At 43.1% G+C, this 13,265-nt stretch overlaps 2 protein-coding genes across 2 annotated transcripts in view; one reads left to right on the top strand and one right to left on the bottom strand.

Moving 5' to 3' along the window:
- LOC124856956 (nuclear factor 7, ovary-like) overlaps positions 1 to 13,265 on the top strand; it is a 605,901-nt gene that overhangs the window by 488,533 nt on the left and 104,103 nt on the right. The window lies entirely within an intron of this gene.
- On the bottom strand, positions 5,916 to 10,141 carry mych (myelocytomatosis oncogene homolog). Its single transcript, XM_047347968.1, has 3 exons — positions 9,914 to 10,141; positions 8,354 to 8,906; positions 5,916 to 7,677 (listed from the first exon to the last, which is right to left on the bottom strand). Exons 2-3 carry the CDS (start codon positions 8,889 to 8,891, stop codon positions 7,124 to 7,126), a joined length of 1,092 nt encoding a protein of 363 aa, XP_047203924.1. The 5' UTR covers positions 8,892 to 8,906; positions 9,914 to 10,141; the 3' UTR covers positions 5,916 to 7,123.

Raw genomic sequence — 13,265 nt, 5'->3', positions numbered from 1 at the left:
GTGTTTTATTGTGGCTGGGGGCCTGTAGTCAGAATGTGGTTCGGATTTAACTGTGTTTTAACGTTCCTTTGTAGTCTCTCATTATTTCCCCACTTTGGAAAAACAAAAGAAAGGATACATCTCAGCCCCCATGTTCTGTTTGCTCTTCAGTTTCTCTCATTTTGTCTCCATTCTGCAAGTTCTCTCTTTTCCTTTGTTTATCACTTGTTTTTCCAATGCTCCCATCTTCTTTCTTGTGTCCTGTCTGATGTGGTGGATCAGAATGAATGAGTCAGAATATCTGGGTCGCTGAGCCACACAAGAGGCAAACAGTCCGCTACTGTATAACGCCCACACTCACACACACTTATTTAAGTTGGCATGCTGCAGGGCACTCCACCCATAATGTAACAATATCAGATATTTAACCCTGTGCTCCTGGAAAAATGTTTTTGGCGTCTTCTTTTATGGAGAGCAGCAGCTGTGCTCCGTCATGAGGAAAGAAAGGAAAGTCAATCCACCGATTGAGTTTCCTTAAAAATAGATAGTTGGTTAGCAGGCAAACTTGGGACTGAGAGAAGTCGTTGTTTATATTGGAGCGAGCACTAACACCCAGATATGACTTTTCACACATTTCATTGCTTCCATGAAATACTTTAAATGAGCCTTGTTGGACTCTTGTTTCAGCCTGGTGGAGTCCATGAATCTTAGATGTTGTCTGAATGTGTGAGAATAAATGTTAAAAAGGCCTTCAAACATGAATTGATCACAGTTTTACAAGTTAAGAAGTTTGTGGACCCGATTTACTAAACGGGTTGTAAAAAAGTGGTTGCAAACTTGATAGCACACGCGAAGCCGATCTACTATGCAGGTGCAACGAGGATTGCGTCTGTCAAATGTGCAAAACAGCATTTAGCATGTTTGCCGTCATGAATATGAAGAACATACGCTGATGATCAGAGCCGACAAAATACCAGGAGGAGGATATGCAAATCTCATGAGTTACCTCCCACAATGGGATTTATCAAGTGAGTTGCGGGTGTAGTTTCTATATTTAGCACGTTTTAAAGGCAGGTACAAACTGGCACGCAAAAATGTCTGCGGTCATTATGACAAGAAGGTGGCAAAGATACACCAAGACGGCAGAGAGAGAACCTTCTGTGTGCATGTCAACATATTTTTACTGTCGGAAATAAAAATAGTATCATATATCCAGTGAAGCCAGTTTGGAGCGACAGCATTTTAAATTTATGGGGCGACACCGTTATGTCTGGATGCACTGGAGGAGTGCTTGTATGTAGCCTAGAAAGCCTAGGCGCAGATGTCTGCTGCATGTTTGCAGCGGGACTGCACACAATCTTTCTGAAATTAAATTAAAACCAAAAACACCATGACTGATCCTGGATATTCTGTCATGCTTATAAACAGACAGATCTGAACATCAACAGCGACCAAAAAAAGAGACACTAAAGGAAAACTGTCCAGGGCGCTCCTGAAAGTGTGCACTCCTATCTTGGCAAGAGAGATTTTTATTTATTTTTCGCCCTCAATGTTCCTTCACAGGCTCCATCCGAAGCTTTATGTTGAATTAAATTAACATTATTATGGGCCTACATTGGCTTGCATTGGGTCAAGCCAGTCACCTCTTAACCCCTTGACTTTGAACGTCATCTTTCTTATATGGTCTCTCTGTTCTGCACTCTGCACCATTTTTGTTATCATTTGGGCAATTAATCTCAGTGGAGAGATCACCCGCAACACGCCCACTGTCGTACGTGAATTTTTTTTTTTGCATACACATTTTAGGGCTCCTAATTTGGGATCTTTGTAAATCAGGTTCTTATTTTTTGCAATAATCTTCCATTAATTGATGATTTCTCAAGATCTGGACCTCAAAGTAAGGAGTTCCTATTCTACCGATGAGGCGGTTTTCTGGTGCAGAGAAACTGTTTTGCCCAGGAGTCTGAATCTTTCTTTAGCCTTCAGAAAACCTGAGACTTAAACCTTTAATCAGCTCAAATAATTGTTTTGAACATTCATCATTGCTTATTGAGAAACTCTTCCCTCTTAGAATACGTGCTAGATTGTAAAATTAATGTTAGTATATTTGTTTGGGTTTTCTTTTAGTTAAGAGTGTAAAACAGACTTTATAATGATTAATAATAAATATAACCCATGATTATATACAATTAGATTGAAATAAATCTTACATTTGATCAATAGATGAAAATAATAGGATTCATCATTTCAAATAGATCTGACAGATTTTAGTGTAGAGAATGAGACATTGTTTAAGTACATTAATATAATTTAAAACCATTTATTTGCTACGTTTACGGTCAGTCTGGCTGTGATCTAGACTTCAACTGCAAAACAAAAAAAGAAGGGAAGCTTGAAATAAAAAGCTTAAAGTTTCATCTCAGATGTTGGTAATTTACACCAAAACTTCAAACCTTGTACCGAACAGTGCGAACGTTTTAAATCTTTTCTCGGTTCTTTACACATTGCTTCCAAGGTCTGGAGGTTGTTTTAAACATTCCTGTGAATCCTGCAGATGAAGCCTGGGAAAATGCTGTCTTCGTGACAGATTCTGATTAACAATGCATATCAAAACCCAAACTGATTCTCTTCTTAGTTTCTTTTCTATGTACAGGTTCATCCTTTGGGTTTTCAGCCTTTTTATTCATTAAAAATGCATTGCTCCAAAAAACCGGCAAGCTACTGGGCTGTAAATATGAAAAGCAAAGGAGCCAAACAGGAACTCCTGGAAGACCTTCAGAGGGTCCAGGAAACTGTTAATCAATATCACGTTAAAAGATTACAAAAAGAATGGCTCTAAAGTAATGAAGACAACTGAAACTTGAGCAGAGTTCATGGTAAAACTCACCTTCAGCCTGTTGCCTGTGTGAGCTGGGAGGCATCTACCTCCACCCTTTCATAAAACAAGCCTAATCTGTGGCTTTGTGATCAAAAGAGTTTTATCTGTAAACTGACACACCTGACATCTCACATCCACTCACTCACCTTGACCTGCATACCTGCAAACACACACCTGACCCACTCTTAAAGCTGCAGTACCTTCAAATAATCAATCCGTTCTGAAACCACGTAACAGTCTAACTTCCAGTTTTCTGTCCGTTCAAATTCAAACTGAAATGAGATGAGAGGATCAAAGATGTGTCCCAATAGATAATAGGTCATTCATCTCTATGTGGTTTGGCTCATCTACTAGAGGACAGGTCCAAACTGCAACAAGCATTAAGATCTGTAGAGATGACCATCAGGGCTGATCTTCCCTCCATCCAGAACTTGTACAGGTCTAGGGTCAGGACACAAACTGTTCAGACTTTTAACTTCAGGTCACCACAGGGCACCATTTGTAAAAACCAGCCGCCACAGAGACAGTTTCTGATGAAAAAGGTTAGTGGAAGAGCCTTCAGACTCGTCCAAACACTATACAGGTCCTTCTCAAAATATTAGCATATTGTGATAAAGTTAATTATTTTCCATAATGTCATGATGAAAATTTAACATTCATATATTTTAGATTCATTGCACACTAACTGAAATATTTCAGGTCTTTTATTGTCTTAATACGGATGATTTTGGCATACAGCTCATGAAAACCCAAAATTCCTATCTCACAAAATTAGCATATTTCATCCGACCAATAAAAGAAAAGTGTTTTTAATACAAAAAACGTCAACCTTCAAATAATCATGTACAGTTATGCACTCAATACTTGATCGGGAATCCTTTTGCAGAAATGACTGCTTCAATGCGGCGTGGCATGGAGGCAATCAGCCTGTTGCACTGCTGAGGTCTTATAGAGGCCCAGGATGCTTCGATAGCGGCCTTTAGCTCATCCAGAGTGTTGGGTCTTGAGTCTCTCAACGTTCTCTTCACAATATCCCACAGATTCTCTATGGGGTTCAGGTCAGGAGAGTTGGCAGGCCAATTGAGCATAGTGATACCATGGTCAGTAAACCATTTACCAGTGGTTTTGGCACTGTGAGCAGGTGCCAGGTCGTGCTGAAAAATGAAATCTTCATCTCCATAAAGCTTTTCAGCAGATGGAAGCATGAAGTGCTCCAAAATCTCCTGATAGCTAGCTGCATTGACCCTGCCCTTGATAAAACACAGTGGACCAACACCAGCAGCTGACACGGCACCCCAGACCATCACTGACTGTGGGTACTTGACACTGGACTTCTGGCATTTTGGCATTTCCTTCTCCCCAGTCTTCCTCCAGACTCTGGCACCTTGATTTCCGAATGACATGCAGAATTTGCTTTCATCCGAAAAAAGTACTTTGGACCACTGAGCAACAGTCCAGTGCTGCTTCTCTGTAGCCCAGGTCAGGCGCTTCTGCCGCTGTTTCTGGTTTAAAAGTGGCTTGACCTGTAGCCCATTTCCTGCACACGCCTGTGCACGGTGGCTCTGGATGTTTCTACTCCAGACTCAGTCCACTGCTTCCGCAGGTCCCCCAAGGTCTGGAATCGGCCCTTCTCCACAATCTTCCTCAGGGTCCGGTCACCTCTTCTCGTTGTGCAGCGTTTTCTGCCACACTTTTTCCTTCCCACAGACTTCCCACTGAGGTGCCTTGATACAGCACTCTGGGAACAGCCTATTCGTTCAGAAATGTCTTTCTGTGTCTTACCCTCTTGCTTGAGGGTGTCTATAGTGGCCTTCTGGACAGCAGTCAGGTTGGCAGTCTTACCCATGATTGGGGTTTTGAGTGATGAACCAGGCTGGGAGTTTTAAAGGCCTCAGGAATCTTTTGCAGGTGTTTAGAGTTAACTCGTTGATTCAGATGATTAGGTTCATAGCTCGTTTAGAGACCCTTTTAATGATATGCTAATTTTGTGAGATAGGAATTTTGGGTTTTCATGAGCTGTATGCCAAAATCATCCGTATTAAGACAATAAAAGACCTGAAATATTTCAGTTAGTGTGCAATGAATCTAAAATATATGAATGTTAAATTTTCATCATGACATTATGGAAAATAATGAACTTTATCACAATATGCTAATATTTTGAGAAGGACCTGTATATGTTTGCCTTCCCCATGTGGACAGCTTATTTCAGTCCAGCTTTAAGGTATCATGTTGGAGCAGCACCCTCTCAGTCTGTGGTAATGCAATACTGGTTTCATGGCAGACAGTGATACTGGTTCCACCAATTAATGGCCTCTTTAATACAGCTTCCCACACAATATCTTCTTTTCAGATAAAATAAGATCCATTAACAGAAGTATTACCTGCTGCTAAGCACTACACTCACCTCTATATCTGATGTGACCCATTTACAGGTATGGTTTGAGAAAAGAAACACATGTACCTGCTGGACATGAAGCAAGCTCAGGTTGAACAAATTCCTCACGACTATAACCTGGGAGTAACTGTTGGATGTTATTCTGCATCAACACATCTGAACCACATAATTAGGTAATTAGCAGAGCTCTATAGAACCTGGCTGCTTGAGGTGATTGGGTCACCTGATTCAGGTGTGTTGGACTCGGGACACATCCAACAGCTGCAGGACATCACACCGGAGGACTGGAGTTTGACACCTCTGCTGTGGCGATATAGGAAGATGAGGAGTTTGAAGGTGTGAGTTTGGGTAAAAATATTCAGTCTCTTCTGCTTCGTGTGGAGTTTAATCTGAATGTGTAGCATGTAAACATCTGCTTACACAACTGGGCCAGCAAGAGAAAGAAATCAGCCCAACTCTTCACAGATGTTTAGTGCATTGCTGATATCGTTCCACCCTGGCATTGCGTTAAAATGCCTGTATGCTCCAGGTGTGCAGTTTCTCTTTATTATGACCAGATATTTAAACACCAGCCAGATACATTATCCTTATGACACTTTACCCGGAGCCCAGACTTTATACACACCTGCAAAAATAAAATAAAAACACACAAAGACCTTCCAAATCTAATTTTTCATTTTATTTCATACTGAGAAAAGGTGCTTCATTTCCAAAAATTCATACCAAACAAAAAAACTACTAAAATAATTTATTATACAATAAAAAATGTACAAATGTACAAAAAAGACCTAACTGCAGCCAGGTGGAGGTAGGTTTGTGAACTTTAATGTAGAGGAACAAAATAAAACTAAATCCCTGCCTTCCGGTTAACACCTCACTGCATCATCGTACTGGAGACTGAACAGAAAGTCAAACATTCCTGGGAGATATTTCAACTGAACAGGATCACAATGACAGAAAGAAAGTTTTAAATTAAAAACCGGGTCATCAGAGCACAAACTAGAACCTGTCCTCTCAAACCTGACGAGGAAGAACTCTGAATATAAAAACACTAAGACATCCGTGCATCTAATCTCTACACTTTGTTAGAAACCGTAACGGAAAATGAAGCTCGGGTGGAAAACACATCCGGACTCCTGCTTTACTCCAAGCATCGGATCTCTGCAGCACTCATCTGTTCAGGTGTCATCAAAATAACAAATACGAGTCCATGATGTTTCTGCTGCCACAAACACATCAAACCTACTCAATGAGAACTGCTTGGCTCATCAGAACCATCAGGACTTTATCAGAACTTGATCACAGGATCCAGTTTATGGAAACTGGTCCATAAACACCCTCTGAGGCACAGTGACAGTAATTTTAAGCAGATGCAAAGTCCTAACAGGATGTTGATCCATCATGTCATGAAGCACATTTTTACATCTGATTAGCTGAGTTCAGTTCAGTTCAGGTCCAGGCTAAGCTGGACCCTCAAAGCCTCCAGTACTGGTCGGACTGGAGGGATCACTGGTCGACATATGGCTGTAAGACATCCAGAAAGTACAAGATTCAAGTTTCAGTGGGAAAACCGGGCTCCAGTTATTTGGCCAAACAGGAACGTTTGACTTTCACGAGCCGTTTGGCATCCCTGGCGCTACAAGGGATCAAAGTGGGAATGGGAAGGAAACACAAAAAAAAAACCACCTTAAACTCTCCAACAGTCAGCAGTCAAGGCATAAAGGATTGATTCTGAGGCAACGAGTGTGTTCTGAACATCTAGTGAATAGTCCAAGTCTTTCTACCAGAGTCTTTGAAATGTTGAGGTTTGTGTGCGCTTCACAGCCTGGTGGGGCATCAGTCTCTACAGTCCCCACCCTGATGGTCCATTATCTGCGGAGCTGCTCCAGCCTGGCTTTCAGCTCCTCCTGTTTAGCTCTCAGTTTGTCTTTCTTGGCTCGCAGTTTGTGGCTCTCGTTCTCCAGGCCATAGATGCAGTCTGTGGCTTTCTTCAGGATGACCACCTTGGATGCCTTGTCGTTGTGGGACAGCTCCGGCACGTTGTCCCGCAGACGCATGAAGCAGTTCTTGAGTTCGTTGCGCCTCTGACGCTCCATCACGTTATGAGTCCGCCGCCGTTCCTCCTCATCCTCCGTCTCAGTCGAGTTTCGAGAGGAGTAGTGGTAACGCGAGGAAGAGGAAGAAGAGGTGAAGCTGCGGGTGGCGTGATGGAACCGAGATGAACCATCGCTCCCTCTCGAGCGCTTGTGGGAGGATGCTGATGGAGGTGGAGATGAGGCAGGGCAGGGAGCAGCGTAGTTGTGCTGCAGCTGGATGGCTCGCTGCTCCTCCTCTTGGTTCAGCTTCCGGACTGAAGGCTCAGCAGACGAGGGCAGAGAAGAAGGGCTGGACGACCCCACAGACACAACATCAATTTCTTCTTCTGTAGGAGGAAACATGCAGGAGAAACATTAGGTCCAAATCTGCTCTATTCAGAACATCTACACACCAACTACCAGTCATTTTTATTATCCAATATTTATGAATACTCATGTAGTTTATTTTGTTTAATAGCTCTGGTTTTTATTAGCTGGTATTTGTTAGTCCAAACTCTGATCTATCCACCACTTTCTCCTCTAATATATGAATGTCCTTTACTTTAACATCTGTTAACCTCCATCATCTTCTCTGTACCATAAAACTGGCTACAGATGTGAGCCACCTTCCTTTTAGCTGGTAATTATTAGGACTTCTGCAGGGGACAACATATTTTGGACCACAAGGGGGTCTCTCACACATTCATCATCCCTGAGAATCATTCACTTCAATCAGCTGCCACACACACTCCACAGGGAGATGGCTCCACCATAAAGTCTGGTGCAGATTACAGGTGAGTGGGCGATGAGCAGATTAGCAGAGTGCAAAGAACAAGCCGGACGAGCGTCACTAAACATTAATGAATCATCAATGAAGGGATTTGCTGCAGAGTCAATCATGCTGATAATGGAGGCACAGTGAGATTAAAGACTGACCTGATCAACTAGAAAACTAAACACATCAGATCTTGAGATTGAGAACCAAAGTTCTAGCTGAATGTTCAGTAGGAAACTTCCACTCACCAGAATCGCTGGATGAAGACATGGACATCTCCCCCCCGGCTGACCCATAGTCTGAAGTGGCCTCGCTTTGCTCCTGAGCACCAATCAGGTTCTGGCAGTTCAGTGTAGAGCTGACGATGTCCTCAAAGATGCAGGTGTCGATGTCTGAGAGCAGCGGGCTGGAGCCCAGCACCGACGACACCAGCTTCTCCTCCAGATTCTTGTCTGAGAGGCACTGCCACAGGGAGTCCTCGGTTCCCTCGTCCAGGGGGGAGCAGGGCAGGCAGGAGTCGCCCTCCTTCCCTGAGGAGTCCGAGTTAAAGAAGTCGCAGGTCCAGTTGAGGAGCTGAAGGTCTTGATCCTCCAGCAGGATGTCTGACACATAGCTCAGCTGGTCCTCCTTGGACAGGGGCTTCCCGGCCCCCTGGCTGGCCTTCATGGGAGGGGACTGGGGGGGTGTCGGTAGGTAGTCGAGCTCCTTCATCAAACTTTGCACATCCTCAAACATAAACGGCTCAGAGCTGAGCCAGTTCGGCGACTGTGAGAAACTGGGCAACATGTTTGGTCTGAAGGCCTGAGAACAAAAATCCAGAAAAATAAGTCAGAGGCGGGAGAGAAAATCCAGAGAAACCGGTGCAGTAGTGTGAACAGCAGCAGCGCAGCGAGTCGGTTCAGAGCAGCAGATTTATTGTAGTGAAAGTTCAGACCGGTTTCTCCCACTGAAACCCACCGCTGCTGTGGTACCTTTTATATGTGTTTACATCATAGTGGCCCCGCCCCCTTTACTCCACAGGGCCGCCCGGAACAGCCCCCCCCCCACACACACCATGACGTCACAGGAATACTTCGGGCAAAAACTTTTTTCCCCCCTGATCAGAAAGTTTAAACCCAAACGCCTGTCTGCTGTCCGGTTCTGTGTGACCGAACCCTACAGAGAATGCAAGCAGCTCCAGCTCCCAGCTGTGTGGCTGGACGGGGTTCGGTCCTACGGTGTCTCAGACCGGGCTGGAGAACAAAGCGGGAGTGTGCTGCAGTTCACGGCTGCCTTTACTCCACAATCACAGCCCACGAAACCCGCTCACTCTCCACGAACCAACAGCTAATTCTAACTTCTTTTCCAAAATAACATTTTTCTCTAATCATGTTTGCACTTTGATCCAGAACTTGGATTTCTACTGCAGAGCAAAACATAAATAAATACATTTTTTTTTTAAATCAGCTGTTCGGCGTAAAAAACAAATCTATAAAGTTATTTGTGGTAAAAACTATTATAAAAAAAAAAAACGTATCAACTAAGAAACAGCGGCATTCAAATATTCATTTCCCTTTAAAAGTTCTTTGTGAATGAACCTTTAAAGTGAATCCCGAGTGGGGCATTTAAATGCTGACGTGGGTTGCGTCGCTGCGGATCCACACGTGAAACCGGCATTTAGCCTTGAGTGAAGCACGACTACAAGCAGAAACCCGGTGAGCATGCAGCAGCAAAAACACGCGTGTCGATGCATTTCACCCACTCCCGTCCAGATGCACCATATGCGACGTGTTTTATAGGTTATGAACATTTCACATGCAGAAACTTACCGTCCACAGTTGGAGCAGAAGTTCACAACGAAGAAAACGGGAAAGTGGAAAAGATCCAATAAAATCCACACGGAGTGGTCGTGTCTAAATGTTTCTGCTTGAGTAGAACTTTCTGCGTGCAAAATGAAAGTTGGAACAAGGCAGCATTGTGTGGAAGTCCCGTCCTGTCCTGTCCTGTCCTGTTAGGGGTCTACTTCTCCTCCTACGCAGCTACAGACCAACAGAGTGGGTGTGGCTGGAAAGCTGCTTTATGTACCCCCCTCTAATGTATTCTTCCGCCGGCACTAAAAAACCCGCGAAAATGTACAAATCAGCAAAAAGTCGCCACAGGTAAACCACTCTGCTGCCTAAATAACCACCGTGGCTCCGTCTAGTGAAAAGGTCCAGGCGGAGAAACCGGGACTTCGGGCGAAGTGGGTTAAAAAGGGCATGAACAGAGGTCTAGCCGCGGAGGGACACCACATTCACTCGGTTTCCGAGAAACTCGTGGCGGCAAAAAGACACGTGGGTCGAAGCTGTGAAGAAGCCGACTGTCCCCGTCAGAGGAAAGGCTGCTTTGGCTTCACTGACCAGCAGCAGGGTCGCCATATTACGGGGGGCAAGTTCCCCTTGGAAACCAGTACAAGCTTGCTTCTGAGCTGGGGGTTTAAAACAACGAAAACTCAACATTTTCCTTTCAATAATTTTGATATTTTCTTTGTATACGCGATAATAAATACCTTAATTTTAAAACAACTAACCATGGTGATCACAAAGTTTAAAAATGACAACATCACATCAGATTAAGACAACGTGACTAAATGCACATAATCCAATTTTTTCCTCTGCAAATATACCAAACGACCACATTTTATTCAGTCTTCAGCTATTTGTTTTGTCAAAAAATAGTATTTAAAGGATGGATGTCAAACCTTTACTCTTATTGTTCAGATGCCACTTATTAATGCTAAATAATGCTAAACTAACAATAATAATGATAGGAAGAAGAAGAATGGGCAGTACTGTGGCACTGTTTGTAGCGTTGCTGCCTTGCAGCAAGAAGGTCCTGTGCTAGAATCCCAGCCTGGGATCTTTCTGCATGAGTGGGCTCTCACCAGGTACTCCAGCTCCCATAACCTTAAAACACGATAGTTAGGCTAACTGGCTGCTCTAAATTGGTTGTTTGTCCTGAGTGTCTCTGTGTTGCCTTGTGATGGACATACCCAGCCTTGCAACCAATGACAGCTGGAAATAAGCACCCCCACCACGACCCTAAAAGGACAAGTCAGCGTGGACAATGGATGGATGGATAGCTGTAGAGGACCCAGTGTCTTGTGTGCATAAATTATTTATATCTTTATTTTAATATACTATTATAAAGAAAGATACAATATATACTATATATATATAGTATATCCTTTATCACCTGTTTGATGTGAAACAGAACAGTATTGTGCTGCACAGCTTAAACGTGCCGAACAGCTGTTTCGAGTGTCTTAATAAAAATGCCACTCACAATGTGGTATGAATGATGAATGAATGAATGCACTCATGCTGCATCTTCTGCTGCTTCTATGTCTCTGCTAAGAAGTGTCGCTGTGGTGCTGCTGTCTGAGTCTGCCTCCCATCAGGTCTGTTAAAGCTGCTAAAAGGAACAGAGACAGACTGAAAACATTCAGCTGAAACATATCCAGGGGTTAGCAGTAAAATGCAACATGCATGTTATAATTGCTAGTCTGTTAGAGCCCACACTGACACAGTTACATGACTGCACCATGTTTTATCTCCGTCACTACCTTAAATTGAGATGATCTGGTCATATGTCACTTTATTGGTCACTTTAATGAATAAAACAGAGAAACCAGTCAGTGCAGCATTCTTCCCCATGCTGCAGAGGCAGGTTATATAACAGACCGGGTCCCATCAGGACATGCGCAGCAGGATCAGCCAATGAGAGTTCAATCAGCCTCTGTTCACCTGAATTCAATGCTGTAACAGAAGCCACATGCATTAAAATATATCCCAAACTTTAAATAGATGGACACATACTGAACACTGAATGTGACATTTCATATGAGGCTCAGCAGCTGATGCACATAAAAAGCTTTACACTGTTAATACCATTCCTAATCAGTTAGAAATCTCAGCTATGTGTAAATTGACACAAATGACTGTGAGAGTCGCTCCCCTCCGCCCCGGAGAGCATTCACACATGTAAATAAACAGCTTGTTTTCTTCTTTGTGATTCATGCATGTCCTAATTGACATGGACCATGCACATCATAACAGCCCTGCTGGTAGTCGGTCACATGCTAACTACCTGTGAGGACTGAGGAACATGCACTTTACACTTTCAGAGAAATCCCACAGAGACAGAGTCTGGACTTTCTCTGTGGGAGGATGAACTCACGGCCAGTGGCTGCTGGTATGATGTGAGAGGACATTAGGTTCATTCAGCAGCATGCAGAAAATATGTGGGTTAATATGCCATCTACAGGCAGTCCGAGGTACCACCCGGCTTTTAGCTATGAGAGCTAAACCTACTGGCTGGCTGGCTTAATGACTCCGGTCATAAATCTCTGTATGTCTGGTTGCTTAATTATGGGGTTTCAACATCATTTCACTAAATTCCTCCCAAACAGATACACACCACAGAGCTGAACCTGCCACGGTTCACAATGAATCTCATGGTCGTAGTTTTTTATATGAGTCAGGGTTGTAGAGTCAAAAGTTAATCCATCTTACACTCATTTGAAACAAAACCTGACTTTATACAGTCAAAATATCCAACAAATGGTACTTTCTAAGGCAATGTTTGGGTTATTCATGATATGTTTGGCTGACCTATAAAAATGCACATGGTTTATTTAACAGGGACAGACAATGTATAGATAAGATGAAAAACAAAGTGCAAATTAATTAGTGCTGCTACATAAAGCTTAAGAATTTGAGAAAAACTTTTACACAGAATGCACCTAAACATACCACCTGCAGCAGGTTTAACATATTTATCTATATTTAAAAATCCTATATATTTATACATTCGACACATGAATGTACATAATAATATTTTAATTACAAAGTGTGAGAAAGTACTGTAACTACTTGATCCAGAAAAGATTTTTATCCAGGTTTAAAGTCTATGTAGAACCTAAGCACATCCTGGAGGATCTCAAAGCATTCTCAGGCCAGAGGAGATATAGCTCCAGTATCTAGTTGTGGGTCTGCCTCTTCCTAGTAGGGGCCTCCAACGGGAGGCATAAAAGAGGCCATCTGATCAGATGTCTTGACCACTTCACTTGACTGGGTCCTCCTAGTCGATGGAGCTCCTCATCTGGTCTTTAAGGCAGAACTAAACCACCCGACCGAGGAA

Source organism: Girardinichthys multiradiatus, chromosome 20 (assembly GCF_021462225.1).
Source record: "Girardinichthys multiradiatus isolate DD_20200921_A chromosome 20, DD_fGirMul_XY1, whole genome shotgun sequence".
Classification (NCBI taxonomy): Eukaryota; Metazoa; Chordata; class Actinopteri; order Cyprinodontiformes; family Goodeidae; genus Girardinichthys; species Girardinichthys multiradiatus.
Note: the sequence above shows the minus strand (reverse complement) of the source record. Positions and strands in the feature narration are given on the sequence as shown.